This window comes from Tetrao urogallus, assembly GCF_951394365.1.
Source record: "Tetrao urogallus genome assembly, chromosome: 1".
Classification (NCBI taxonomy): domain Eukaryota; kingdom Metazoa; phylum Chordata; class Aves; order Galliformes; family Phasianidae; genus Tetrao; species Tetrao urogallus.
Genome location: NC_136813.1, coordinates 52,727,629 through 52,754,564, shown reverse-complemented (window position 1 = coordinate 52,754,564; position 26,936 = coordinate 52,727,629). Strand labels below are relative to the sequence as shown.

At 35.1% G+C, this 26,936-nt stretch overlaps 1 protein-coding gene across 3 annotated transcripts in view; it reads left to right on the top strand.

Annotated features, from left to right (window-relative positions):
* FGF14 (fibroblast growth factor 14) overlaps window positions 1-26,936 on the top strand; it is a gene marked incomplete at both ends in the record, with an annotated part of 380,409 nt that overhangs the window by 274,633 nt on the left and 78,840 nt on the right. For 2 of the 3 annotated variants that reach the window (XM_079541935.1, XM_079541936.1), the window contains 2 exons: window positions 2,189-2,299; window positions 11,620-11,723. In XM_079541935.1, coding sequence (XP_079398061.1) covers window positions 2,189-2,299; window positions 11,620-11,723 — 215 coding nt within the window. The remainder of the gene's footprint in view (window positions 1-2,188; window positions 2,300-11,619; window positions 11,724-26,936) is intronic. The other variant, XM_079541937.1, reaches the window with a different exon arrangement.

Genomic DNA, 26,936 nt, shown 5'->3' with positions numbered 1-26,936 from the left:
GTTCCCTTCCAACTCAAAGGATTCTATGATTCTAGTTTGGGACACCTGGTAAAACACCATTAACTTTAAATAATGCTTCTGAAGAAAATGATTATGTGATTTCTTGTTAGTAGATTTTATTAATAAATTTAAAAAATAAATAGATTGATTATAAAAAACAATGTTGAGCATCATTTCTAAATTTTGTACTTTTCCCTTGAAGCAGTAGGAGCAAGAAGTAGGTTGACCCTAATTAACCTTCTATGCAATACTTTCTTTAAGCTAGAAGCTGATTTTTTTCATGTTTGTTTGGATGTAGGAATGGCTTTTCAAAATGTTGATATTTTTCCTGCAAATACTTTCTAAGCCTGTAGTTGTAAGAATTTTGCTTAAATTGTTTCCTTTAGTGTTTTAAGATGTAATATGCATATTTATAAAGCAAGTAGATTTAACTTCCAGGTTGGAAGTGCATATTGAAAGCATGCACTGGAAGAAGTAACGTCTTTTATTTTCAGATGGTGAAAATATTTTTGAGTTGCCTGATATAGTTAAGGCAGTACTTTGAAGCAACATAAATTTTACTGTATTTATATATTGTTTTTAAAAATTATTTTTTTCTTGTACAAAGACAGAAAAACTTTTGCTTGTAACAATCCCCAGAAATCAAAACTTATAGTTAATGAATGAAAATAAAACAAAAACAGACAAAAACTTTTGATGTGCTTAGATGTTAATTATGAAATATTTATATTATTTATTTTTCGTGTCCTGAAACTTTTAGTGCTAACATATTCTAGTAACATCTATGATATCTAATATCTATGATATCTAATCTATGATATTTACAGTTCAATCTTATATTTCAAATTTAGATGTGTTTATTTTTTCCATATGACTTTGTGTATTTAAGGAAAACTTTCAATTTTCATAAATACTCCACGAACTGAGCGTTTGTACAAAACTTCAGAACATTCCACTTAAAGAAGGGTTTTCTTATTAGTGTTTACTCCTTTCCTTAGGATAATGTAAGTAATCCAGCTTGACTGATAGTGAGAACAATTATAATCAGTTATAAACTGGCCACAGGTTTGCATGAAAATTGTTTCTGCCTTACTTAAAAATTCACTGTTCATTTTATCACTTTTCAGTCTCAAAGTCCTTATGATTTCAGTTCATTATTGCAAAGCTGTGCATGATGAGATATAGATGCTTTTAATGCCACGTCCCAACATATGTATAGTTTACTGCATGCCTAAAGTTCGGCCTAATATTTTATGTGTAAAAATATTACTAACAGTATCGAGTATGAAGCACAGGTAGTACTGTTTGTTTTCTTAAGATATGATGTCCTTTTCCTCAGCAATGAACCAATTCTCCAGCATCTTGGTATGTGGTTTTGTAAGGCACTGTTCTTGAGATGAATCATAAAGTTGTCACTTGGTAGCCCCCTACTCTATGCTTGACAATGATTTTCACAAATGCAGAGTTTTAAATAGCGTACCTTAAATGTTCAGCCACCTGAATTTCCCATTTACTTTTAGCTTACTCAGGTAATTTTCATTTTGTTTTCTGCTGAAGAAGGGTTATGGCAATCATCTTGCTATTATTGTAAATGTTATTCCGTGGAGGATTGGAGAGGACAAATGAATTGTATCTGACTCCAGGCTGGTATTTTGGGAACTCTTCAGGTGGGACTGTTACAAAATATTGTACCAGACAATTATGTGACTTTGGTACAGTGTGAAAGAAGGCAAATGTTTTTATGCAAGTGATATTAAAATGTATGTTAAGTATAGTAAGTTACTAACATTTATGAAATATGTGGTTTTTTAAAATTTTTTTTGAAATATGTTTTTGATTTCTGCAAGGTTCTCTACTTGTTGCTGAAGTCTCTTTTTTTTTTTTTTTGTAGAGCTTAATGTAGTTTAAGACTCTTGACTATGGGTGCCTGGGTTACTATTCTTTTGTGTTTGTTTTACCACTGTTAATTTTAATTAAGGACATTCAAGGCAGATAAGAGGACATGAAACTGGTGTAATAATAATTCTGTAGAAAGATTTTTCTCCATCTACATCAGCAACCACCCTGTTCTAGTACAACTTTAAGATGGCAATGGTGCTGCATCAAACTTCCTTCTACAGTGAGAGGAAGTAGAGATAACTCTTGGAAAAAGTTTTGAGGCTAGTGACAAAATATGTTTGTCTTTCAGATCCCCAGCTCAAGGGTATAGTGACCAGGTTATATTGCAGGCAAGGCTACTACTTGCAAATGCACCCCGATGGAAGTCTCGATGGAACCAAGGATGACAGCAGTAATTCTAGTAAGTGACTGCCATAGGGGAATGTCTTAATCTCACACGCAGATTGAATCATTCAAGTGTATACATGCAAACACAGTTTTAATGTTTTTGGAAGGTTTCTGAATGTGTTTTGTCAAAAGGAAGAGAGTTCTGCCAATTGGAAGCCTAATAACCACCGGCACTTCTTGTACAGGACACTGGCCTAAACATTTTCCCTCTGAAGGTATAAATGCCGTTGGACCTTGGGGGTGAGATATTTAGGCCAGCTTTTTCTTTGGATAGCTTTATAAAAATGATAAAATTATGTAATGTTTTTGAAATAAAACTACGTATTTAACAGAACTTTATCTTCAAATTAATCACAAAAAAGAAATAAGAAATCCAAAATTATTTGCAAATCTGATCACATGAGCCTTGATTCAGCAAAACAAATAAATACATGCTAATCAAAATCCTGCTCAAAGCATATGATGTAATGTCTTGCTGAACTGGGGCTGAAGATAGATCATCCTACAGTCTGTCCCTATATCAGCAAAAATGCTAGTGATTTTGACAGGATTTCTGCCAATGTAGGGACTGCTACAGTGGGAATTCTTCAAAAATACTCTAAACAAAACTGGTCTTGAAGGACAGTATTGATCACTACGTTGGTGTTATTTTCGTATGGTACAGCCATTCAATGTATATACCTATACAGCTTCAACTGCAAATGTTAATTAAGCAAACCTATTCTTACTCTAGAAACAGTTGAGTTTTAATTTTTCACTTAGCAGAGAATATGTGTATTTTGTTTAGTTTAATGATAACGGAATATTTAAGTGATTCATTTATATATGGTCTTGGGGTCTATTTTAAGCGTTTTTAGTAAAAAAGATTTATCTGCTTATGATGCACTTAAAAATAAGCCTTTAATTTCATTTTTAAAAATGTTGGAATTAGACTATAGAAATTAAATTTAGGGATTTGAGGTTTGTTCTTGAGCAAGACTCCCAATTTTACCTGTTAATGCATGGCTCTTGTGTTTAACATATTTCATCAACAGATAGCATGACCATGTTTTACTATTCTACTTTTCTAGAACTGGGAAAAATAATTGATTAATCTACTTTGATGTATATTTCTCTCTCTGCTCAATTTCTGAATGTTTCTTTTTCTTTTTCTTCTTTTTCTTTTTTTTTTTATTTTTATTTTTTATTTTTATTTTTATTATTATTATTTTTTTTCTGTTCCTTGATGGTTTGTTTTTTTTTTTCTTTGCTTTTCCTTGGTGTGTTCATGCCTCATGCCCACTTCTGTACTGGACCTAATATCAAGAAGTGTTTTAGAGAAGCTTTGCCTTTATGAGGTCTAAGAAACATGTCTTAGAATGCAAGCTTCTATTTCTCTCTCTTCCTGCCTTTCTCTTATTTTCAGCTTCAGTGAAGAGGTGTGTATGACAGCAAAAATTTTGGAATATTTTATGTCATTTCTACTTTTGTCTCTTAGAAATCTATCATCATGCCATAGTTTCCTTTTTTCACTGTTATCAGTTTTACAAATCTTTTTTATTTTTGCTTACTGTGTTATTTGCCCTTTCTCTCCTCTCTTCCTCACCTTCTGGATTTCCATCTGTCTTTGTATCTCTAACTCCTTTCAATTGTTCCAAAATTCAGAATGAATATTATATATTTTAAATATTTTTAAATACAGAACTTGCCCAAAGCCAACTAAATTTCATATTTTGAATAAAAGCTGTTAGGTAATATTATGTTTTACTTCAACATTATTTTTTTGGCTAAAGTGATTCTTTCTACAGAAGAATTTTTTCTCTCCAGCCGATGTGCTTCAGTAGTCCAATTTTATAATAATGTTAATTAAAGACATATTAGACCATAAAGATGTATAAAATCAGTGTGCTAGGAAAACATACAATTTTCACATTAAATTTTGACAATATATCTAGTACCATCAACACTGTATCAAGAGTTAAAAAGATTGATTCATTCAGTATAGTCATGAATATATAAGTGTTTCTTTTGTGCTGTCAATCTTTCTCCTCGGTTCTCTTCTCTTTCCACTCTATTTCTTTCCATGTCTTGTTGAACTTTTTGGTTTTTATCTTTTTCTTTATTTCAGCATATTGTATTTTTTCTTTTGTACTTAAAAAAAAAAAAAAATTGCTTGTGTATATAATCCTTAGTCTTCTGATCTATTATTTTGTGAGCTCCTCATTGTGATAATTCATGTCTGATGCTTACCGGTAAATAAGTTTTGGCAACTGCAAAGGAGGAAGCATGGCCCCATACTGTTGGGTTTCGCTTGGGAATAGGAAAATTTCTTTTGACCACTGAGCTACCAGTCTGCCTATTTAATCCACCCAGTGAATGAGGAGATACATCATCTTTGAGTAGGACTGACTGTGTGCTTACCTTTCATTTGAACTGTGTTTTGTAAAAAGGGAGGAAATTGAGACTCCTGAAGGGCATGCATCTCTGTTGGCTTTCAAGGCATGCTCTGTTCTAATCAGTGTCACCATAGCCTGTGAAGGAGTCCTCATCACCTTCACAGCTTCCAGGTAGCTTGCTGTTTTGGAGAAGCCAGTGAGTGAACATCGAGGGAGAAAGGAGAAGTGATTTTTGTTTTGAGCAAGGAAACTGAAGCTTAGTCATTCTGCTACTTTCAGTTCTGCTGCAATTTATTCCATCAAGCAGTTAGAAAATTGCTTGAAGTTAAAATTCCCTGACGTGTATGTCATTTTGTACTTATTCTATATGTACATTAGTAAACATAAAAAAAAAAATATAATAAACATACACTATTGGAGTCCCAGTGTCATATAGTGTTAGTGTCTGGAAAGACTGAAATGTGGTCTGTTCAGATTGTTGGTACTCTTTTTTTGTCTTTAAAGCTTCTTGGTAATATTTTTAATGTGGCTTTTTGCTTCTACCTGAAGTCAAAATGAGTTCTACCAGTGTTTTCAGTCAGCTGTTGTAGCATACCCCATTGTAAAGTGTCAGACATTGCAAAAAGAATGATGGGTTTCCATTCATTTTTGTAGTCTCCTTTTATGCATTTTACAAGACAGTGACGTTTTGTGATAGAGTATGATATAATGGATCTATTAGCTAGTATTTAACAATGCTAAGTTTCCTCAAATCACATCAGCAAAGTAGGGCTGTAATTTTGCCAAACTCTCAGTAATGTGTGTAGAGAGGCTTTATTACATTTCTTCTCTTATTTTAGTTGTTTCTCCTTTTTCCTTCATTCAGTGCCTCACAATTTCTGGTATTTGGGTTTTTTTTGTTTTGTTTTGTTTCTTTGTTTTGTTTTGTAGTGATGGTAGGAGTGACTGTGGTTAAAGCTGTAGGCTTTTTTACTTATGTCTTGCTCAGTATAGCTGTCCCTCTCTTGCTTTGATTTTAGAGGGTTTACAGTAGTTCATAGTGGTTCTTGGTGCAAGTGGAACTTGCTCTAGGAGTAGGTGCTCACAGTGATCTCACGGGCCTCACTATTATTACTTTGGAAAAACAACAGAAGCTATAAAGAAATAGGTGTCCTTTTTGTGCTTGTAATAATAATCGTTACATTCTGCTCCTGATCTCCCACCCAAAATATCTCGATTTCTGGCTTTGGTCTGTCTTCAGCATTCTGTCTCATGAGTGAATGACAGTTTTAGTATGAAGACTAATTATGTTTGGGGAACAGGGAATTCTGATTCTTTAATTTCTGAGATGGAAACTCTAAATCTCTTGGCCCTTGTGGCTTATCTGTATTCACTTGCAAAGCATACCTCAGACAACAACCGCTGAAAAAATTCAGCACTGTGATATTTCCTTTGATGCATGGTAGACCTGATTTTAGCACTCAGATGTTGTTATTTGGGCCTCTTATGAAATTACAGTCATATTTAAAACATATTAAAAGGCCATTGCTCATTTGTAGCCGTTATTCATGAACTGGTAAATATCAGATTTAGGACTATCCAAGCAACTTTGACTTGGCTGTGCTGTGCGCATTTCTTGCTTAATTATGCTGCACCATGCTTTACTTCCTTCATGACACTTGGTGCCTAGAAGAGCTAGTATTCAAGAACTCATGCTCCCATTTAACATGCCTTTAGTTTCACCATTTAATGCATGTTCCTAGAGCTCCATTTATATTTTCCAAATTGAATATGGAAATTTTAACTTTTTAAATGTCTTTCTAAGGTACCTACCACTAGAATATTTTGGTTTGAAGATATTAATAAATAACCTTCTCAGCATCCTGGTAAGATAAAAGAAATAATTAGACATAAATAAGCATAAGGAGATTAAAAAACAACATCTGTAATGTGGTTAAATATAGATTACTAACCTGAAATGTTTGCTGTCAGATTTTTAAGCTTTTTTTTTTTTTTTTTTTTTTTCTGCATTTCTTCTTCAAAGAATTGCAGAGGCATTTGGCTAACTATTTAACACTACCTTTATGAGTTAGAGTAAGCCCATTTCTCCCACTGCTATACTCCTGGTCAATACAACAAGATCAATGAAGGCCATGTTCAGCCCTGCTGAAGCACAGCACATTTTAATAACATCTTGTATTACATCAGTCAGGTAGAATGTGTTTCTCCACCAGAAATTATTGGCATATCTCTGAATATCAACTTTCCCATAGTCATTATCAACCTAAAATTCTGATGGAATCATAGTTTTTGCCTATGGGCCTGTAGATGGAAATAAATTAAAGGGATAGTTGCTTTGATCTGACTGCAAATTTGGTCCTTTGGGAAGTTTTCTTAACTGATACTAGTGTAAGGCACATACAGAACAGAGAGCAAGTTATAAACCTTATGCAATTGGTTTCCAGCAAGTTTCTTAAGAAAAACAATTTTCTTGTAGCTATGAGCCAGTTAAATAGACTTTCTTGGGGATATCAAAATATCTGATCTCAGGCATTTCAGATCTAAAGGTAACTTACTGTGTCAAATATACAGAAAAAAAAAAGGAAAAAAATGTGTTGGGTTTGTGTTTTGCACAAGGAAAGAAAGGAGTTCTACTTATCAGAAAGTGGATTTTAGCTACAACTTTGGCTAAAAATTTTGGAAGATTAGAATTCAATTCAAATTTAGCCCAGCAAACCTTTCTCATGATACCTAATGATGAAAATTCTCACTTCTGGTCAACTGTTGCAGTTAATTTCCCCCCAGCTCCAAGTTCTGACCTTGTGTGTAATGTGAATAGCATTGGAGGATTAGGAAAGGGAAGAAAAATCAGTTGTTTTATTGTCATGATTTAGATGGAATGCAAAAGAAAGCTAATGCAGTGTGCACAGGCTCAGAGCTGCAAAGGATGAAGGGCTGTAGTCACACCATTTCTCTCAATTGCTTCCCTTGATTTCCTGATGTTCCCGCCTCTTATTTGTCAGTGGATTTACCAGTGTCTATACTTAAACATGAGACGTAGGAGAACTGAGCACTGGGCTGTTGAAGAATATTCTCTCTCAGCTAATATATGGACAAATTGGGCTAGATTTAGGACAACTGAAATGTTCAGTGACCAAACTCCCCACTTATTTTTGGGTTTGGATCATTGTTTTAAAGACAGATAGAAGCTAGAGGCATGGTTATTTTTCACCACCACTCAGTTAAGGGTATAATTCTGGCTGTGTAGACCTGATATGCTGGCAAACTCTGGAAACAGCTTTCAACTCTTATGAAGCAGAATTTTATTAGAGTGGGGGATAACACAAGAAAATCTTAGGCAGGTTTTAAATTTGCAATTAGGCGTGGAAGTCCTGCGCTTAAATAGTAGTGCACAGCCATGTTCTTGAGGAAATTGATTTTCCTTTGGCCAACTTCAGCAAGTAAAAATCACATGCTGTGCATTACTAGTATGTGTTTTGCTGATCTCAGTATGAAGCATATCACTGAGCATTTATGAATCAATTGTAGACTAGCCTCCCTAATTTACTGAAGTCTGAAAGATTTTGAGTAGGCACTGAATATTCAGTGTGTGCAGAATTACAGTAATTCAGATCACACTCTAAAATTTTATGGCCTTGCACTAACTATAGCAACTTTGACAACATCTCATTAATACTTGGTGGCAGTGAAATATACATTATGTCCCCTCCTTGCTGCTTTCTAAATTCACTAGCAGCTATAAGATGTTCCATTAATTTTATATATTGTGTAAGACATTGCCATGTTGCAGGCCTCTAATTTCCTTTCAATAGTTGTTGGTTTTTTTTCTACTTCTGCAATTTTATTTTTACTGGTTGTATGGTAAATGAAATTTGTGTTCCTCAAGTTTTGATTGAAACATTGTAATTTCGGGTTATTTTTCATCAGCAGTTTGTCATGAACGACTTATTTTTTGTGCTTATCTTTTTTTCCTCATACAAGTATTACTTGGTTTTCCTTCCTAGTGTCCTCAAAATATTTGCTGCCCTTCCTCTAATAGAGTGTTCATATCCAGGTTTCCTCCTGGAATTTCTTTTCTTCTTGAAAGAAAACTAAATTAGCTACCTGTCTCTCCATTTCTTTTCCATTTATTTTTCAGTTCCCTACCAAAAAGTCCTGATGTTAATCCCCTCTAGTTTTGCTGTGACAGACTCATCCTCCACCACCCAGGATAATACTTTTGTTGTTTTTGACATTGTTTCATTTGAGGGCATTATCTATTTTTTAAAAAACTTTCTATTTATACTTGAATATATGAAATCTCTCAAGACATGCAGTGCTTAGACTATCCAGTCATAAGATATCTCGTCTGCCACTGCTATATTTCCCTGATTTATGTTTATCTTTTATAGGTTAGAGAGGAAGCCTTTTCGGTATACTGCATTTTTATAGAGACCAGCCCAATACGATCCTAAAATGACTGAAACTTTCAGAAACTACTGAAATAGTAATGCTATGTATTTGTGTTACTTCTTATCTGAAATCATCTCTTCTATTCTTCTTTGTAAATCCATAACTTTGTTTTCTGTTCTTCCACACCCCTTTATTTCTACATCTGTAGGAATTTCTTTACAACAACAATTCTTAAATTTATATTGGCTCTATGTTTTCAGAAAAAATGTCTAATGATACATATGATTATGTGATTCTAGATCCTTTTTCTTTATGAGAATATTCCAGCAAATGTTATTTTTGAAGGAAAGCAGTTTGTTGGTTGGTTGCTTTTTTGTTTTTCTTTTTCATCTGCTTCTGTCTTCAAATTCTAGCAGGAAACCCACTTTTTTTTTTTTTTTTTTTTTTTTTTTCCACTTCTAAAGATTTGATTTGATGAGCTTCATCATAAACTATAACTTTATATCTTGGGACCAACCAGGTGTTTTCATATCTTATGAAAATGTGCTCATTTACTGCAAATTCACTGCTCTTTTTCTCTTTATTTTGGCTTTCCCACTGGCACTCTAATTACAAGCAGCCTCATAGTCTACGCATTATGGTCACAACTAAATTTTGAGGAATTCACTGTAGATACTACTGTGCTCCTGAAACATGGCTTTGTAAAACCATGAATACTTATGCCCATATTGAACATACAAGTTGTGCTTTTGGTTATCATCCAAGTTCTTGTAAATCCATAACTCATCCACAGTGGAAAAGCGCTTCGCATGAACTCTGGTTCATCCAGATCTTTCCTTCAGAGACTGATGTGTACTTTGCCTTTGTTTTCTTGAAACAAGTCAGTAAATTTAGTATAGTTGTGTTTGCTTATTTTCATAAAATAAAAATTGATCTGTGTCTTATCTGCTGAACTTTTGTATTTTTAATGAATACAGTGGGCAGTGTGGCTCTTCTAAAGGGATCTTTGAGGAATCTTGTAATCTTTTGGCTGTGCTTCTAGTTCTGAATTGGAAATACCATTTAGGGTCCTGTTCTTGTACTGTACTTGAAGCCCAGAAAGCCAACATTACACTAAGCTGCATCAAAAAAAAAGTGCAGCTATCAGGGTGAGGGAGGTGATTCTTCCCCTCTATGCTACTCTCATGAAGCCCCATCTGGAGTAGTGCACCCAGGCCCAGGGCCCCAGCATCTGAGGGACAGGGAGCTGTTGGAGCAGGTCCAGATGAGGGCCATGATCAGGGGGATCAGGGAGATCAGGGGGCTGGAGCACCTCTCCTGCAAAGACAGGTTGAGTTGCACTTGTTTAGTTTGGAGAAGGGAAGGTTCCAGGCAGACCTTATTGATAGAAGTCTTCCAGTACCTAACCAGGCCTACAAGAAAGCTGGACAGGAATTTGTTATCAGGTTACAGTGACAGAACAAGCAGAAACTGTTTTAAACTAACAGAAGGTAGGTTTACATTAGATATAAAGAAGAAATTCTTTATTATGAAGGTGGTGAGGCACTGCAAGTTATTGCGCAGAGAAGCTGTTGATGCCCCATCCCTGGAACAGTTCAAAGCTAGGTTGGATGGGGCACCTTGGTCTAGTGGAAGTTACCTATGACAGAGATCTTTGAATTAGGCGATCTTTAAAGGTCCCTTCCAACCCAAACCTTCCTATGAGTTTTCAGGGGAACAGATTACTTGTTTTTCTGCTATTTAACAATGGGTTTCATATAAAATGTGTGTATTGGAAGTAAAAATTTCTTATATTTTTACTTTTCTTTTTCTGTTGTGAGATTAGTACCCTTCTCTTCATACTGATCTTTTTCAAACTAGTCAAAGCTGTGTCTTCTTTTGTTGTTGCAGAGGTATATATCATTGCTAGGGTATCTGCTATTAGCTGTGTTTTTCTAGTTAAATCATGTTTGTTTTTTTCCAGATCTTGAGCTTTTGAATATATTCTATATTCATCTCAATAGGATTTATGCACTTTTAGAGTCAAGCACATATTTCAGTGCTTTCCTAAATTAGGACAAGAATCTACCATTACCTGAGGCTTGTAGAAAATACATCATTTACAAAACCAAATAATTTTTTTTGGATTTGAAACCATGGGCCCCTTGAAACCAATCATAACAAATAAAAATATCTAAGAAAATATAAACCTACTTGGCTGAATCAGAAGATATGTGTTCTACAGGATATCTCTCAAGTATTGCCCTTATGATCAATTTATACTGGTGAAGAAAATGTTGGGCTCTTTGATTATTTTGAGATTGTCTGATATACTTGTGTCTGCAGTGCTTTGTATTTGCTAGTTAACGCTTATGCCTAATACTGTGTGTTGCAGGAATTACTGATACATAGACACTCGGGCTTTAATTTTAAGGGTTAACTTTACTAGTAACAAGACTTTCTGAATTACTAAATCTCAAAATCAGAAGATAGAACCAAAAGAAGTAGCTGTATTTCTTAATGTTGTTCATTAAAATATTTTAATAACCATAATATATTCATATCTGGTCTTGTTTTCTCTTCACAGCGTTATTCAACCTTATACCAGTGGGACTTCGAGTTGTAGCTATCCAGGGTGTAAAGACTGGGTTGTATATAGCCCTAAATAATGAAGGTTTCCTCTACACATCAGTAAGTACCTTTCTGAACTCTGTTAGAGACAGAGCTGAAGATGAAACCTATGCTGGAATGTAGATGTGCAGTCACCTGCAAGAAGTACTGTAATGTCTGTATTTTTCATTTATAAATGTAGTACACCCACCTGTGTACTCATGTATGCATGCAGCATATCTGTAAATGATATATAGTAGAAAACACTGTATGCTGTATGTGAGAGTATGTGTTAGTAAAACACATCTTTCCTGGTAAGATATACTGGTAGTGTACAATGAACCACAAAGATTATCATTTTCAATTAAGTTCTCCAGAAAATGCAAATAAAGACCTGCAGCTATTTTCTTTCAGAGTTGCTATTCCGAATCCAGAAGCTGCTAAACATTTAAGTTTGTTGATAAGACAATAATTATAATCATAAATTCAATATAAAAAGTAATTTATACCCTTAGGTTTATCGTAATGTTCTAACTGTATGCTTAGCACTATGGAATTTTTAATGTTGGCTATCAGAAACAATGTGAATTCAATGTGAAGAACAGAATTTTTGTAAAATGATCAAAGTATAAGAAAAATTCTTTTGAGTCATAAGCAATATTGCTGTATAAAGTGATTGGAAATGCCTCTGTTTGTTTAGGATATTCCAAAAGATTTAATGCTAATCAGTCAGTCTGTTATGAATATAAAAAACCCAATTTTGTGTAAATTAGTATCTTCACATCCTTTAGAAGACAGACAAACTTTAATAGGAGTAGGCAGTTCTGTCAAGCCTTAAGAAGGGGGCTTAAAGGATTTTTCATTACTATTTTTTATTGCCCTCTATGTCAAATTTATTTTAATAGTACTTTTTTCATTTCTTGCGTCACATAATTCTTGATTTCCCACTGAGTTACAATACACTGCTTTGTTTTCAATATCCATTGAAAGGAAATTGGACAGATTAAGTTTCTGATGCCCTCAGGGGAAGTATCCTGTTTCTTTCAAAAATACAATTGTTTGGAAAAGCTAATTAGGGGGAAAAATGGAACTAATCTTGAATGTCAATGTCAAAACAAAGAGAAAATTGCTGTTTATAAGAGATCTGTTGGAAACTCTACCAGCATGTTGTAAAACATTTTTTTTCTTCTGTTCAAAACAGTAATTAAAAAAATCTAACACAAGAAAACATGCAATATTTTCTGTCAGAAAGAAGAAATTTAGAAAATAAAATATGGAGCTTGTAGTTTTAGCACATTACTGGCTTCCCAGTTCTATGTGGGAGTTCTTTTCAGTATGATGAACAGTACTTTTTTACATGTTACATGGTGATACTGCTACATCCCTGTCCAGTGCTTTCTGAAATAAGTTCTTCCTTCCTTCAAAAAGAACTGCGAATTTCAGAAAATGTATTAGTTTCCTGGTAGGTCATTCTGCTCAAGGAGACTGAAAAATTTCTGGTGATTTCCATGCATATGTATTTTTCTGAAAACGGCCCAAGTTTTCAGAATGGTGCCATCTGGGGAAGGGAAAGGACATGAAACAGACCTGTAAAACATCCTCAGATCATAAAAGGTATTTCTTCTTACACCAGTGGGAATCTGAATTGCCTTCTTCCTATGTCTTTTTAAACAACACAAATTTTTAGGTTGTGAACAGTCTTGTGGATATAAATAAAATGTTATGTAAGTCAAGAATGCAATCCATGTGTAATGTTTTGCAGGATTGCATATTTTTCATTGCCACTAGTAGTAAGCCTTTTGTACTTGGTGACTTCTTATATTCATGTGGTTCCTGGAAGCTTGTTAGGAACTTTGGAACTTTGTTCTGTCAATATTTTTATGTTTCAAATTATTTCATTTAAAGATTTCTTGGGAAAGTTTCTCAAACTGTCATTCTACCTTGTGTGAGGTAAGGAAAGTAAAATTTTGGGGATGTACTGCTTCTTATTCCTTGTGCAGTGAATATAAAGATGAGTGGACCATTAGTGGACAGAGAAGTGACACATCAGAAAACTGAGGGGAAACCTTGAGCTTTAGTATGTCTACAACATGATTTTCAACTTACGTTTTTGTCAAAGATGAAATACAGTAATATTCTGGAATTTAATGCATATTGAAAGGCAGTCATTTCCCATAATGCAGGTTTGATTGTTTCATGTTAATGTATTGAAAATGTTGATAGTATACTTTCATCTCCGTAATTGCTTTTAGCATAGAGACTAACACATTTGAAAATAAGAAAACAAAACGTCAGAGAGAAAAGTGCCTTCTCCCTGAGGGTCAAGGTGAAAAAATGCTGCATGCAGAATGTTCTAAATACTGTCCTTTGCAGAAAAAAATGTTTTTATCCAGCCACTTTCTATTAGTGCCTTCCCTGATTCTTGGTCACTGTGGTGTATCTACTGCATCTGCAATGCATAAGTAGTATATCATGTGTTTTCCCCTTGGCTATTCAAGCGAGGCTTGGAGCAAATGTTTTCTCAACATAGGTTTGGTATGCCATCTACTGTCATTGAAATAAGTGCCAAATAATGGGAGTACTTGTTAGAATTTTCATATATTTAAATAGATAGAAGATATATTTATATAGATAGAAGAGGTGATTGCTGAACTGCTCTCTATCATCTTTGAGACTTCTTGGAGAATGGGAGAGGTGCCTAAGGACTGGAGGATAGCCAGTGTCATTCCAGTCTTCAAAAAGGGCAAGAAGGAGGATCCAGGGAGCTACAGACCAGCCAGCTTAACCTCTGTCCCTGGAAAGGTGATGGAAGATCTTGTTCTGGATGCCATCTCCAGACAGTTGGAAGAGAAGAAGTTATAAGGAATAGTCAGCATGGCTTCATCAGGAGGAGTTCATGCTTGACCAACTTGGTAGCTTTTTATGATGTCATCACTGGTGGGGTGGATGGAGGGAGAGCAGTGGATGTAGTCTACCTTGATTTCAGCAAGGCATTTGATACTGTCTCCCACAGTATCCTTATAAAGAAGATGAGGAAGCGTGGGGTAGATGAATGGATGATGAACTGGGTTGAGAACTGACTGACTGGCCAATCTCAGAGTTGTGATCAGTGGTGCTGAGTACAGTTGGAGGTCCGCATCTAGTGGTGTAGTGTACCCCGGGGTCAGTGCTGGGTCTAGTTTTGTTCAACATCTTCATTAATGACTTTGATGAGAGGATAGTGTTCACCCTCAGCAAGTTTGCAGATGATACAAAGCTGTGAGGAATGGCTGACATACCAGAAGGCTTTGCTGCCATTCTGCAAGATCTGGACAGGTTAGAGAGTTGGGAAGAGAGGAACCAGATGAGGAATAACAAAAGCAAGTGTAGAGTCTTGCAACTAGGATGGAATAACTACATGCACAAGTGCAGGTTGGGGGATGACCTGCTGGAGAGGAGCTCTGCAAAGAAGGACCTGGTTGTCCTGGCGGACAACAGGTTGGCCATGAGCCAACAGTGTGCCCTAGTGGCCAAGAGGGCCAATGGCATCCTGAAGTGTATTAAAAAGAGTGCGATCAGCAGATCAAGGGAGGTAATTGTGTGCCTGAGTTCTGCCCTGGTGAGGGCTGACCTGGAGTATTGTGCCCAGCTCTGGGCTCCCCAGTACAAGAAAGAAAGACTCCAGTGGAGTGCCTTGAAGTTGATAAAGGGCCTGAAGCACCTCTCTTATGAGAAAAGGCTGAGAGACTTGAGTCCGTTCAGCCTTGAGAAAAGAAGGCTCAGAAGAGATCTGATCAATTTCTATAAATATCTAGTTTGTGGGAGGCAAAGGGATGAGGCCAGACTCTTTTCAGTGATAGGGCAAGGGGAAATGGCCACAAACTGAAGCATAGGAAGTTCCACACAAATATGTGTAAGAACTTCTTCACAATGAGGGTGACAGAGCACTGTAACAGGCTGGCCAAGGGGTTGTGGAGTCTCCTTCTTTGGAGATTTTCAAGACCCGCTGGATGCCTACATGTGCAACCTTGTCTATGGGGCTTGCTTTGCAGGGGGTTTGGACTCGATGATCTCTAGAGGTCCCTTCCAGTCCCTACAATTCTGTGATTCTGTGATTACTGACTAATTATAAACATTTCCAAAAATGGAAGTGTGAGCTAAAGATTAAGAGGTATTTGTATTGTTTAAGTTGAGATTGAAGTGCTCAATTATTTTTATCATAAACTTCACTAATTAAGCAGTAGCACTGACAGGAAAGGTATTATGTGTAATACATCTTTCTCTGATATGAGGTGTTTAATAAGAGGAAAATGAAGGTACAGTGATAGAGACCAGTTCTGATTGCAGATTGTCGTATGCAGATTAGCAATGTCTTCTTGCTTTGTTTTTAATTATTTTTATGTCTCTTTTTTGCCAGTTTCAGTTGCTTGTTTTTATCATATTTTATTCTGCCATATTTGTGTGAGATTTTTTTCCCAACTAATTCACAGAATTAAAATTGAAAAAAAAAAAACCCTGAAAGTCAAATAAATTAGATAGATGATTGTTAGGGCAATGTTTGTTTTTAAAAACAGAAATGCAGGGACACCAAATTGTGTCAGAAAGTGATCTGTGCTTGCCTCATATAACAAGTTTCATAGGGAGGATATTAAAAAGCACATTCCAGGGAGTATATTCCTCTGTAACTTAGGATGTATTGCTTGAGTGGTAAAAGAAAGTTCAGTGTGTTCCAGAAGGAGTTGAAATATAGTATTAGGGAGGAGGAAAACGTCTACATGGTTTATGCTTATTTATATCTGTGTTTAGAGATAGGTAATTTGTCTCTCAATTTGCCTGCCAAAATTAAATACAGCAAATTGCTAATATATTTATTAGGATAGTTTTGCAGAACAGCGCTGTAGACAAGCTTATGGTGATATCATCACTGTGGAAGAGTCTGATGCTTATATTTGTAACTCTCTGAATGTTTAAGATGTAGAAGTGGTTACTATTTGAACTACTGTTCATAGTATTTATGTAGTAGAAGTATGCTACTTTTAATACACAAAAAGATTACTAGAACTACAACAGTATTTTATTTTGGCTCTATTTGTGGCAGCTTTTTCACTCTGCTACCATTTAGACTCTTTAATGGGTTTAATCACACCATTTGTCTGAAAACTTGTGGTAATGTTTCTAGACATTTAAACCAAATATTTATGTCCTGTTCATTGAGGTCCACAGTATCCTTGACAGGCCTTGTTTTCAAATTTTTTGTTTGTAAGAAAAACTTCCGTATTTGCTTAAAATATTACTTTTACTTTCCTGTTAATCCCTCATATGCACATGCAATAATCTCTTGATAATCCCTAAGATTACAGAAACGTGCAATGAAGTAAATCCTAAGGGTTAAAAAGCAGCTTGTCCAAATTTAATGTCAAAGAATGGAAGATTAAAGACTCAGCAGCTGCGGTTGAACGTTTTTCAATTAACAATTTTTTGACAAAGAATAGTATCTGTATGCTAAAATGAGGGCAATCTAATCTCATGCTTCAAGAAATAAGGTGATGGCCACAAGGATCAAGAGGAATGCTTTCTTCATTATATGGCATCTTTTCCTGTAGATGCACTGAAGGAGGTTTGCTTCTGAGTTCTTTTGCAATTGTCACAGCCAAAGGCTGAGCATGGGCTTGATGGACCAGCAGCCTAATCCAGTCTGTCAAATCTTTGCTTCCAGCATTTCTTGTTTCTCATGGTAAGCTCTCTGTGCTTTTGGCCAATGTTGTTTTGTTATAGAAATACAACTGCACTTTTCTGGATGGTTCTTTATCCTCATTTAGATGGTCGGAGTTGTCTGTAATCCCAAATGCTAAATGCTGTGTACCATGTAGTCTTCCAATATCCCTATTCTATTCTTGTACTTCCACAGTAATTGTCACTACACAAGACTATCAAAAAGATCATGTTCAACATTTCTGATTTTCCATTAATTTCTATTTGATCTTATTCCCATGTATGAAAAGTGGCTATCGAAAATTTAAAATCTCTCAACTTTTAGAACGTTATCAAAACCATGTTTTTCATCAAAACCTACTATTTATTTCCATTATTAATTAATTAATAATTAAAATATGAAAGACAATTGTATATGGATTTATGGTAAGTTGATATCCCTTCCAAAACATGTTTGATGTAATTAAGATTTCTCACTGGATGCTCAAGATTTCTGGGTAGGAAATAAACAGTATGGAGTAGAGTAGACACAAGTGGAGCTGTCTATAACTGGTGTTGCTGAACAGCTAAGGTAACTTCTGTTACTCACTTCTGTTTCTGAACGATAGATGTCTAGGCATCAAGATAGCTGAATGTGAATTAATTGTGATTTTTTAAATATAATATCTATTTCCAAAATGTTTGTGGTGGGCTGAAGAATGGCTTAGGTAGACAAAATTCTGCTTTCAGTATCCAAGAAAAGTTATGTACTATCTTGTCAACATGAAATAATCAGTTGTATTTCCATTTTTATAAATTTCTCTTAAACTTTCAACTACCAGAATATTCAATTTATATCCCATAATATTAAAGGATAATATATCCCATAAAGGAGGAAAACACTGATTTACCTGTGTAATTAAGGAAAGCTTTGTAAGAATTTATCTTCAAGAAGCTTGAAAGGTGCCAATCGCATCCTATTAGGAAGCTGTTGTCTCAAGTGTGAGATTATTAATATGTCTGCGTATGTTGACTGAATTGTTAGCAGGGTGTAACTGAGCAATTTTAAAAATCCCCCTCTTGCAAGGGTTAAAAGAGATTTGTTTGCAATGTTTTTTTCAACATTCTATTCACTGTCAGATGAGAAGCAGTCTTGACTGATTCCTGTTGACTTGACAAGGATTCTTGTTTTTTAGCGGAATACAATTACAGCCTTAGGGAAATACTGTCTCCCCCCTGAGGGCATCTCAAGAGGAATCATAAATCTGTAGAAAATAAGCAGTCAAACCTGAATTCTACACTAAAAGCTTTGGAGGTGTTTCACCTCATCATGTTTGAATTCAGTTATGAATGTACTCTACATTCTGTTCTACTGATATATTTGTCACTAAACATTTTGCTATAAAAGGTGACATAAAATCACTACCTGGCAAAACACAAATCTCTGAATGTAACATGCAGGATCTGCAGGAAAATTCTGTATTGAAATGTAACTGAAAAGCTGAAGACTTAATTCCTTCTGCGCACCTGTGGATTTCTTTTTCCAGTAACACATGATGTTGCAGATAGCTTTGGCTTATTAACAAGATGGTAGAGCTTCTTCAGCATTGCCAAACATTTACATTACACTACTCAGTTTCTTGTGTGGTTGAGGCTGCAAGTCTGAAAACAGTGTTTCAACATGAAAATGAAACATCAGTAGTTTGCAGCTTTGCAGATGTACTCAGCTAAAGACCTAGAGTTTTCCACAAAAGGGATGTGATTGCCTAATTCACCATGGAATTGTTTACTTATTGCAGAATTGCCTAACAGCTGATGAATTTAAAAAAAAAAAATGTGGAGAAAAAATTTTATGCCACTGGAACAAAAAAGGGTTTTATACCACAGGCAAAAACAAAAAACAAAAAAAAAAAACAAAAAACCAACATTTCAAAAACATAATACGTTCACTTTTTCATGTCCCTCTTGGCCAGCATTTGACTTCCATGTTATGACTGATGTTCCCTAGTAGTTAGACGCTGTCACACTGCCATTAAGGCTACTGGCCAAAATCAGACACAGTCCAGATCATCAACAAAGAGAATAATATTATGAAAAGACCAGCTCCTAAGGTAGCTTAGGAGATATTAAGGGTATGTAGAGGTATAAGGGTCTCTTTATTTATTTGCTAAGTATTAATACTGCTACTACTAAAGCTTTATTCCCAAAAGCTAGGGTTTTTTGAATGTTTTTTATAGTATTTTAATTGAAAATTAAACCTGATGGTGATAAAGCATTCTTTTTTTTTCTTTTTAAACTAGAATATGTTTGAAAATTCCCTTCTAAGAGAAGAGCAACTCACATACTACTGCAATAATGTGAGGACAGATTGGTCACACAAAAAAGTAAAATGTAATTGATAAGAATAATCTTCAAGTTCTATCTCCATAAATGATTGATGTTAGGGAGATATGAACAGAAAAATGTATTCTGTCAGAACTCAGCATCAGTATCAATTTCATACTTTCATAAGAATTACTTTTTATAATGCGATAGAATACTTTGCTAGATTTGGTAGAAATTTTTCCATTACTTCCAGTGGAATCTGGAAGTATATGGTTTTACTCCATTAGGTACCAGAAGGATTTGTGTCAGTGCAAGTATCCTAATCCGCATTCTTCTTGAACAAATTATAAAAGGGAGAATCTCTCTGTAGAATAAAATAGAATAATTCAGTTGGAAGGGACCAACAAAAATCATCTCATCCAGCTGTCTGACACCTTCATGGCTAACCAAAAGTTAAAGCATATTAATGATGGCATTATCAGAGTGTCTGTTCAACACTGACAGGCATGGAGTGCCAGTGACTTCCCTAGGAAGCCTGTTCCAGTGTTTTACCACCCTCACTGTAAAGCAGATTTTCCTAATGTCCAGCCAGAATATCCACTGACACAATCTTGTGCCGTCCCCTTGCATTCCATCATTGGTTACCAGGAAGAAGAGACTGGTGCCTCCCTCTCCAATTCTCCTTAAGAGGGGAATTCAACATCTGAATGTTGCTAGCAAAAAGTATAATTAATTTCAATGTATATATCATGTGCAGTTGTTCCCCCTCCCCCCCCCCCCCCCCCCGTTTTTTTTTCTTTTCCTCCAGAGAACTTTTAAGGCTTAGAAAAAGATAGTAGGAGACAGTATTTAATATTCTTTTTCAACACGTAAATTGTTCATGAAGGGGACTGCTTTGACTGTTTTCTTCTTGACATTTGAAGATCAAGAGTGTGCCCTTGTCTCTTCATTTCCAAGTATCTGTTGGCACCAGCAGAGAAGGAGATGAAAGAATCAGCCTTTTAGGCACTAGAAGCAACAACTTCAGAAACATTAACTGAGGCAATTCTATTACCCATTTAGCATTCATTTGAGCATTGAGGGTAGCTGTGGAATAGCCGCTGGAAAAAGAATAAGAGATAAAATTGATACATACTTGTGGAAATTTCACTATATCTTTGACAGCTGACAGCATCTTGTTCTGTGCTATCCTATTCAGACTTGTGAAAACTGCTTTTCCTCAACTGACATGAGTGGAGGAGAAGATAGATCAGTTGAGTTTTGATTTCCAGAGATTACTATATGGATATAACTGCTCTGTAAAGGACATGAAAAATAGTGAGACAATGTCTAAAATACTTTTTGATTCACAGATTTGGGTATATAAATATGTTATCGAAGAAAAAAGAACATGGAGGCAGCAGAATGGATTAGGAGGGCTGAACCTAGTCATATTAGGTTCGTTTACTATTCTACCAATAATATGAAAACAGTCTCATTAGTGTATCATGTCTGAAAATACTCAAGGTGAAAATAACCACACTAGAAACTGTTGGAATTACCCTGGCAGGAGATGGCAGGGGTGCTGAGCTATTAGATACAAACAAGGCAGAAGACTCACAGAAAGTGTCCTTTAATTCTCTACTGTCATGGATTTTATTATTGAAGTGTCATGTTCAACTTCATTAGTCTACAGATCATGGCAAACTCAGATATAGCCTGAACCTAGCTGGACCAGGTTCTGAGCAGCCAGATCTAGCTGTAGTTATCCTTGTTTATTGTGGAGGAATTGGACTAGATGACCTTTAAGGGTCTCTTCCAACTCAAATGATTCTATGATTCTGAGAACTGCTGTTATTATAAAATCATAGAACGAATGCTTTTGGTTCAAAGAGACTGTAAAAATCATTAGTTCCAACTCCTTGTTATGGTCTTAAGGAAAATATTCTATAACCTTGTTAACCCTTTCAGAGGAAATATGAGCCAACAGTAATGGAAGATATTTGGACAGTTTTGTGGAATGAAAGCATGTACTTTTCAGGAAAATGTTGATGTTTTAGTTATAATCACAAAAGAAGTCCTCAACTGTAACTGTTAATATATAATTGAATGAAGGAATAGTGAACAGCAGTTGTGAAATCATAGCTGTTCACGACGCTAATTCCTCAATACCGAATGGGAGCAAGTTGGTTATGCAAAAATATCACCTGAGTCAGCAATAAAGTGTGGAGTTTTTGTTGTTGTTGTGGTTTTCTTTTGTTTGTTGTTGTTGTTTGTTTGTTTCGTATCTCGTGGAACTAAATATTAAGTGAAATGAAAGGTCTTACTTAACAATTATTTTCTGTTGCATACATTCAAGATTAGCAGTAAGTACTGGAAAATCTTTTGTTATCTTAGTGCAAAAAAAGGAAAAACAGTTTGTGAAAAGCAAAATATTTTGATTTAAGATGTTAAATATAAATTTGAAATATTATGAACGAGGTACTTTCCAGTTATCCTGGTTTGATTTTAATTTAGTTGATTTATTTAGAGAAACAATTACTAATCAACATTATCAATATCTTGAATTGTATTCTGATTTAGGCTTCAGAAGAGTGCTTAAATCTACCTAGAATTTTTAGTCAAAATTTCAGGAGAATCACAAGAAAATAAGAGCATGAGTCTTTACACAGTTAATCGTGCTCCTACAGTTTGCATACGAAAGGAAGAAGGTAGCTTAAAGCATCCCCCCCACACAGATACACTTAGAAGTAGTGTAAATTATACATAAATACACAGTTTAATCACAGACATTAAAGTAAAATCATGGTGGAAGGCCACAGTGAGGTCTTTTCAGATCCTTCCTTCTCCAGGCTGAACTAGCCCAGCTCTCAACCTGTCTCCATAGGAGAGGTGCTCCAGCCCTCTGAGTATCTTTGTGGAACTCCTCTGTACCAGCTTCGACAGCTCCACTGTAATCAAAGCAGAAAGCTTTGCATTTAAGAATATGTAACAATAACTTCATAAAAATGCAGTGAGCAACAGACAACTGTTTTGCTACTTAGTTGTTACCATCTCTTTGTAATTCCTAACCAGACTGGATGGCATGTGAAAAAAGGGTCTTCAGAAGTTTGCTAAATACATTTGTGCGTGTGTGATGATTTTTCCTCCAAAAAAAAGATGGAACAACTTTTTTTCTTCACAATCAGCAAAACAAGAAGTCTAGAAAATCATTCACGTCTATTTTCTTTTTGTCAAGTCCTATTTGTTAGAGCACTACAGAACTCCTTTATCTCTAGATGAAAAAAGGAATTTTATTTGGCATTTTACGGCGTGTTTTTTTCTCAAGGTTTCCAACTCACTTCCCCTCATTGATAGGCAGCAGGGGGCTTTTTAGCTCATGCTTGAGATTGTTATTAGTATCTCTCTATTAATGTCAAATTGATACTGCTCTGTGGTTGGAATGACCTAGAAAGCAAGCTCTGCTGGATAAACTCCTACTAGGATGGCATATTGTGCTTTTATTGTGAGGTAAATCTCTAGATCCAATAAGGCAATAACAAATACATCATAAAAGGACTAATTTGCTTATTTTACAGTGTGAACAGTTAAAATATAAGTGTAAGCAAATATATTCATTAGCACATTTTTCTTTGCTATACACATTCAAATCATTACTACTGAGAGGAAGGCAGGTTTTTCTAGGATGGGTTGTTAAATCAGTAATCTGATATTCTGCTAATAAAACATTACACAGAGGAATGCCTATACACGTAACCAGTTTGATGCTTACAGGTAGCCTCAGTGAGGGGAAAACTGCTGCTTTTTTGAAAAAATCTGTGTGAAACCAGAGCCTGAGCAGTGCTAGCAAAAACCAATAACACAGTGACAGTCTTCTTGTTTTGCTAATGGCTTCCACCTGAGAATCCCACAGAATGTGGCCTGTAGGAATAGAATCAGCTTTTTAATTACCATGTAAGCTGAGTATGAGTCCTTGTAAGCAATCTTCCTTTTTCAGTAAATAAATAAATGAAAGTATTTAGGATGCTGTGCAATTTAGAAGCATTTAAGTGACCATGGTAACAGAAGCATGCATTAACTATATAGCAAAGATTTCAGATATGTGAACATGTAAAGCACCTAAAACTACTATCAGCAGAGTCCCTGGTTCTTTTCGTATACTGTTGTTTAGCTGGGATCTGAAAAGGTTGGATGATAGTTATCAAAATTTCTCATTGTTTTCTTAAATCTTAAAGTCATAACAAATTCAACGCAGTGCCATGGGATGTGGTTTGAGAGCAGTCACAGTGCCTTCTCTCACCTGGATAACTTCTAGAATGATTGACCTAGATTCAAATGATCTGAGATAATTTTATGGTAGAATGAATTTAATCTCTGAAATATTTTTTTCAGCCAGCTTGTATGTGGTCTGAAGAGTTGAATGTCTTACTTTCTGCCACTAAACCATGGCAAAATTGCATTTTTCATCCATAGGCTCTTTCCAGAAATGTCTCTTAAGTAGATTCTCTAAGAGGATCCTGTCTCTTTGCCATTTCAGCCAAACACAGTGGCAGAACAGAGAATTAAAAACACAAATATTCCTTCTTCATACTGTTTGTCTGCCATAGTCTAAAACTTCACATTCAAAGTTACTGTCTAAAGTGAGTGTTTTTGCTTCTTTCCTTTCTGGTGACTGTTTCTTATCTCAAGCCTGTTTTGTAAGCTAACTATATTACCTGAATACTTGTACTAAGATATAATTTCTCCCAGGGGAATTTCATATAGAACTACTTTATCACTACACAGATACAGCTCCACTTGCACAATGTATCCAACTGGTTTGATCCTGACAGAGGAAATCTTCTAGTTGTGCCAATGTAAAAAAAAGCAGCAGTGCTAACGACCAACCTGCAACTTGTACTATGTCCTCATACTTCTTGGAAAAATTTTGTTAAATATGACATTATTATCTTTTGGGTTGAACTTCTGCAGAATAAGAAAATAGAATTAAATAAGATAAGACATGAATAATAATTTCAGATATTAGATTAAGCATATAAACTGAAAAATATAGTTATTTAAAAATGATTTTGGGATAGAAGTTAAATGAAATCCTGTGTAGTGTTGCAAACTCCAGTTTATGATTTCTGGCAATGCTGCCCACTGCAGAGTGTTTGGAGCTCAATGATTTCAAGGTCCCTTCCAACTTAAGCAATTCTATGATTCTATAATCCTTTTAATACTGCTGTTAGATTGGGTCCATAGTTTTTAGTATTAGCATAACAGATTTGAAAATTAGCAATCACCTGGAAAAATAACTGTACTTATATACAGCCCTTTCTACTTAAGTATATGACATCACTTGTGAAGTCTGTGTTTGAAAGGAGTTATGTAAATAGAACTAGACAAAATCCTTTTTTCTCCTTGTATTGTAATTAGTAGTATCTCTTTTTTCTCTTTGCCTTAAACGAGCCATGATAATGTCAGATCTCAGGTTAAAAGTAAAGGCACTTATTTGTTTCCACTTATTTATATTAAAATAGTTTTTTATTTTGTACAGTAGATACCAAAACATTACTTCAGTTTTAAAATGTGTGTGTTTTTTTTTAAGATGCTGACAAATGAAGTAACATCCAAAGCTAGTCATAAGCATGCTGCCTCAAGAGACCAGTCCTCACTTAGGCCCTTAGGAATCTCGTATAACTCCTCAAAAGTTTTTGCTACACGTGGCTCACAATGTGTAGAGTACATTATGCGACTGCATTGATTTGGTGCTTAAATAATTCTTTTTTATGTGAATTCTCATATCATCTGTTTGGGCTCTATTTCCTGTTTTCTATATTTTCAAATGCTTCATGCATATATACATGCCAGGGATTAAATGAAAATATGTATTTTTTTGCATCTGTTACTCCTTCCCTTTCACTTTAAATATCAGATTCAGATGTATTTTTGTTGAAAATTTGTGCATGTAACCATACTGTATGTTGAAAATTAATGATCTAAAGGCAAGATGAATGTTTCTCAAAAAAAAAAAAAAAAAAAAAGAAGAAGAAGAAAGAAAGAAAAAAATGTGGCCTGGATCATTTATTAATCAATTGAATTTGAAACAAATAGGCAAACAGGCAGACAAATCTTCAAAGAGGATCATAGAACCCGGCTTATTCTTGTTTTCTTTTTTCTTTTCTACTATGCCTAAAATAAATCTAAAAAAGTTAATGAAACTTGAAAAAATCACATATATTTCTCATAAAAAAATGGTAGTCCCTCATTAACAGCCCCTTTACCATGAAACCATGGTGATAAATCAATCCTGCAGAATTTCAGCAGTCAGAATTACATATGCTGGAGTATTAGGCTGCAAGCAGCATGCCTGAGGGAGTCAAAATAGTGAAAATTATGCAAGTTGCTTATGCAAAACTCATCTACAAACTATTTTCTTGGAAAAAAAATGCATATGTAACAGTTTCTAGTATCCAATTTTCTGGTTTTGTTTATTAAGATTGCTGTTTCCAACACGAAGGATGGCTATGTGTTTTCATTCTGTATAACCCTAAATTAGAATGGCAGAGCCAAAACAAATGCATCCTTTTGTAGTATAATTAGCTAAATGTATATACACGGAGTTAGTAAGCTCTTAACAAAAAGTATTTTGATATGTTTTTCAAACTTTCCATAGTGTATAATCATTTGCATTACTATTCATAAGAAGGCTTTTGTTGCAGGAAAGAAAATCTTTTAAAGGCCATATAGCTGAAGATACCATATAAACTAGCCAATAGTGGATTGCATGATTCTGGCTAGCTTAAAATAAATAACTGAAATAAAAAAGTACAGCTTGGAAATGTAAGATAGTTATGTGAATGCACATAACATTTCCAGTGCACATCTCTGAGTGGCTCAACAGGTCAATTAGCAGGAGGTGGTAGACGAGTGCACTTGAATCCCCATAGGTGTGAAAGATAAATTGATGTGGAAATTGTTTTGAAATTAGGGAGCCCCACACGATTAAAAGGGTGATGAATCAGATCTGTTACTGGAAGTAAATGATGAGAAAACCTGTGAGTAAATGCCTCATACTGCTGAGAACTGAAAGGTAATTTCTGATTTGAAACTATAGAATAGAGGTTTAGTTTGTAAACATGAATGCTATCGATAGCATAAATAGAAGCCTTATTATTATGTCATGAAGGTTTTCATTTATTTCTCCCCTTTTCTTTAAATACCATTACCATAACCTGTTACACTCAGGAGGAGATGGTACTTTACTATTATCAAAAATAGACAGTTTTGGAGGACCATTTGTTGATGGAATTGAATGGTTTTGGAATTTATGTTTTT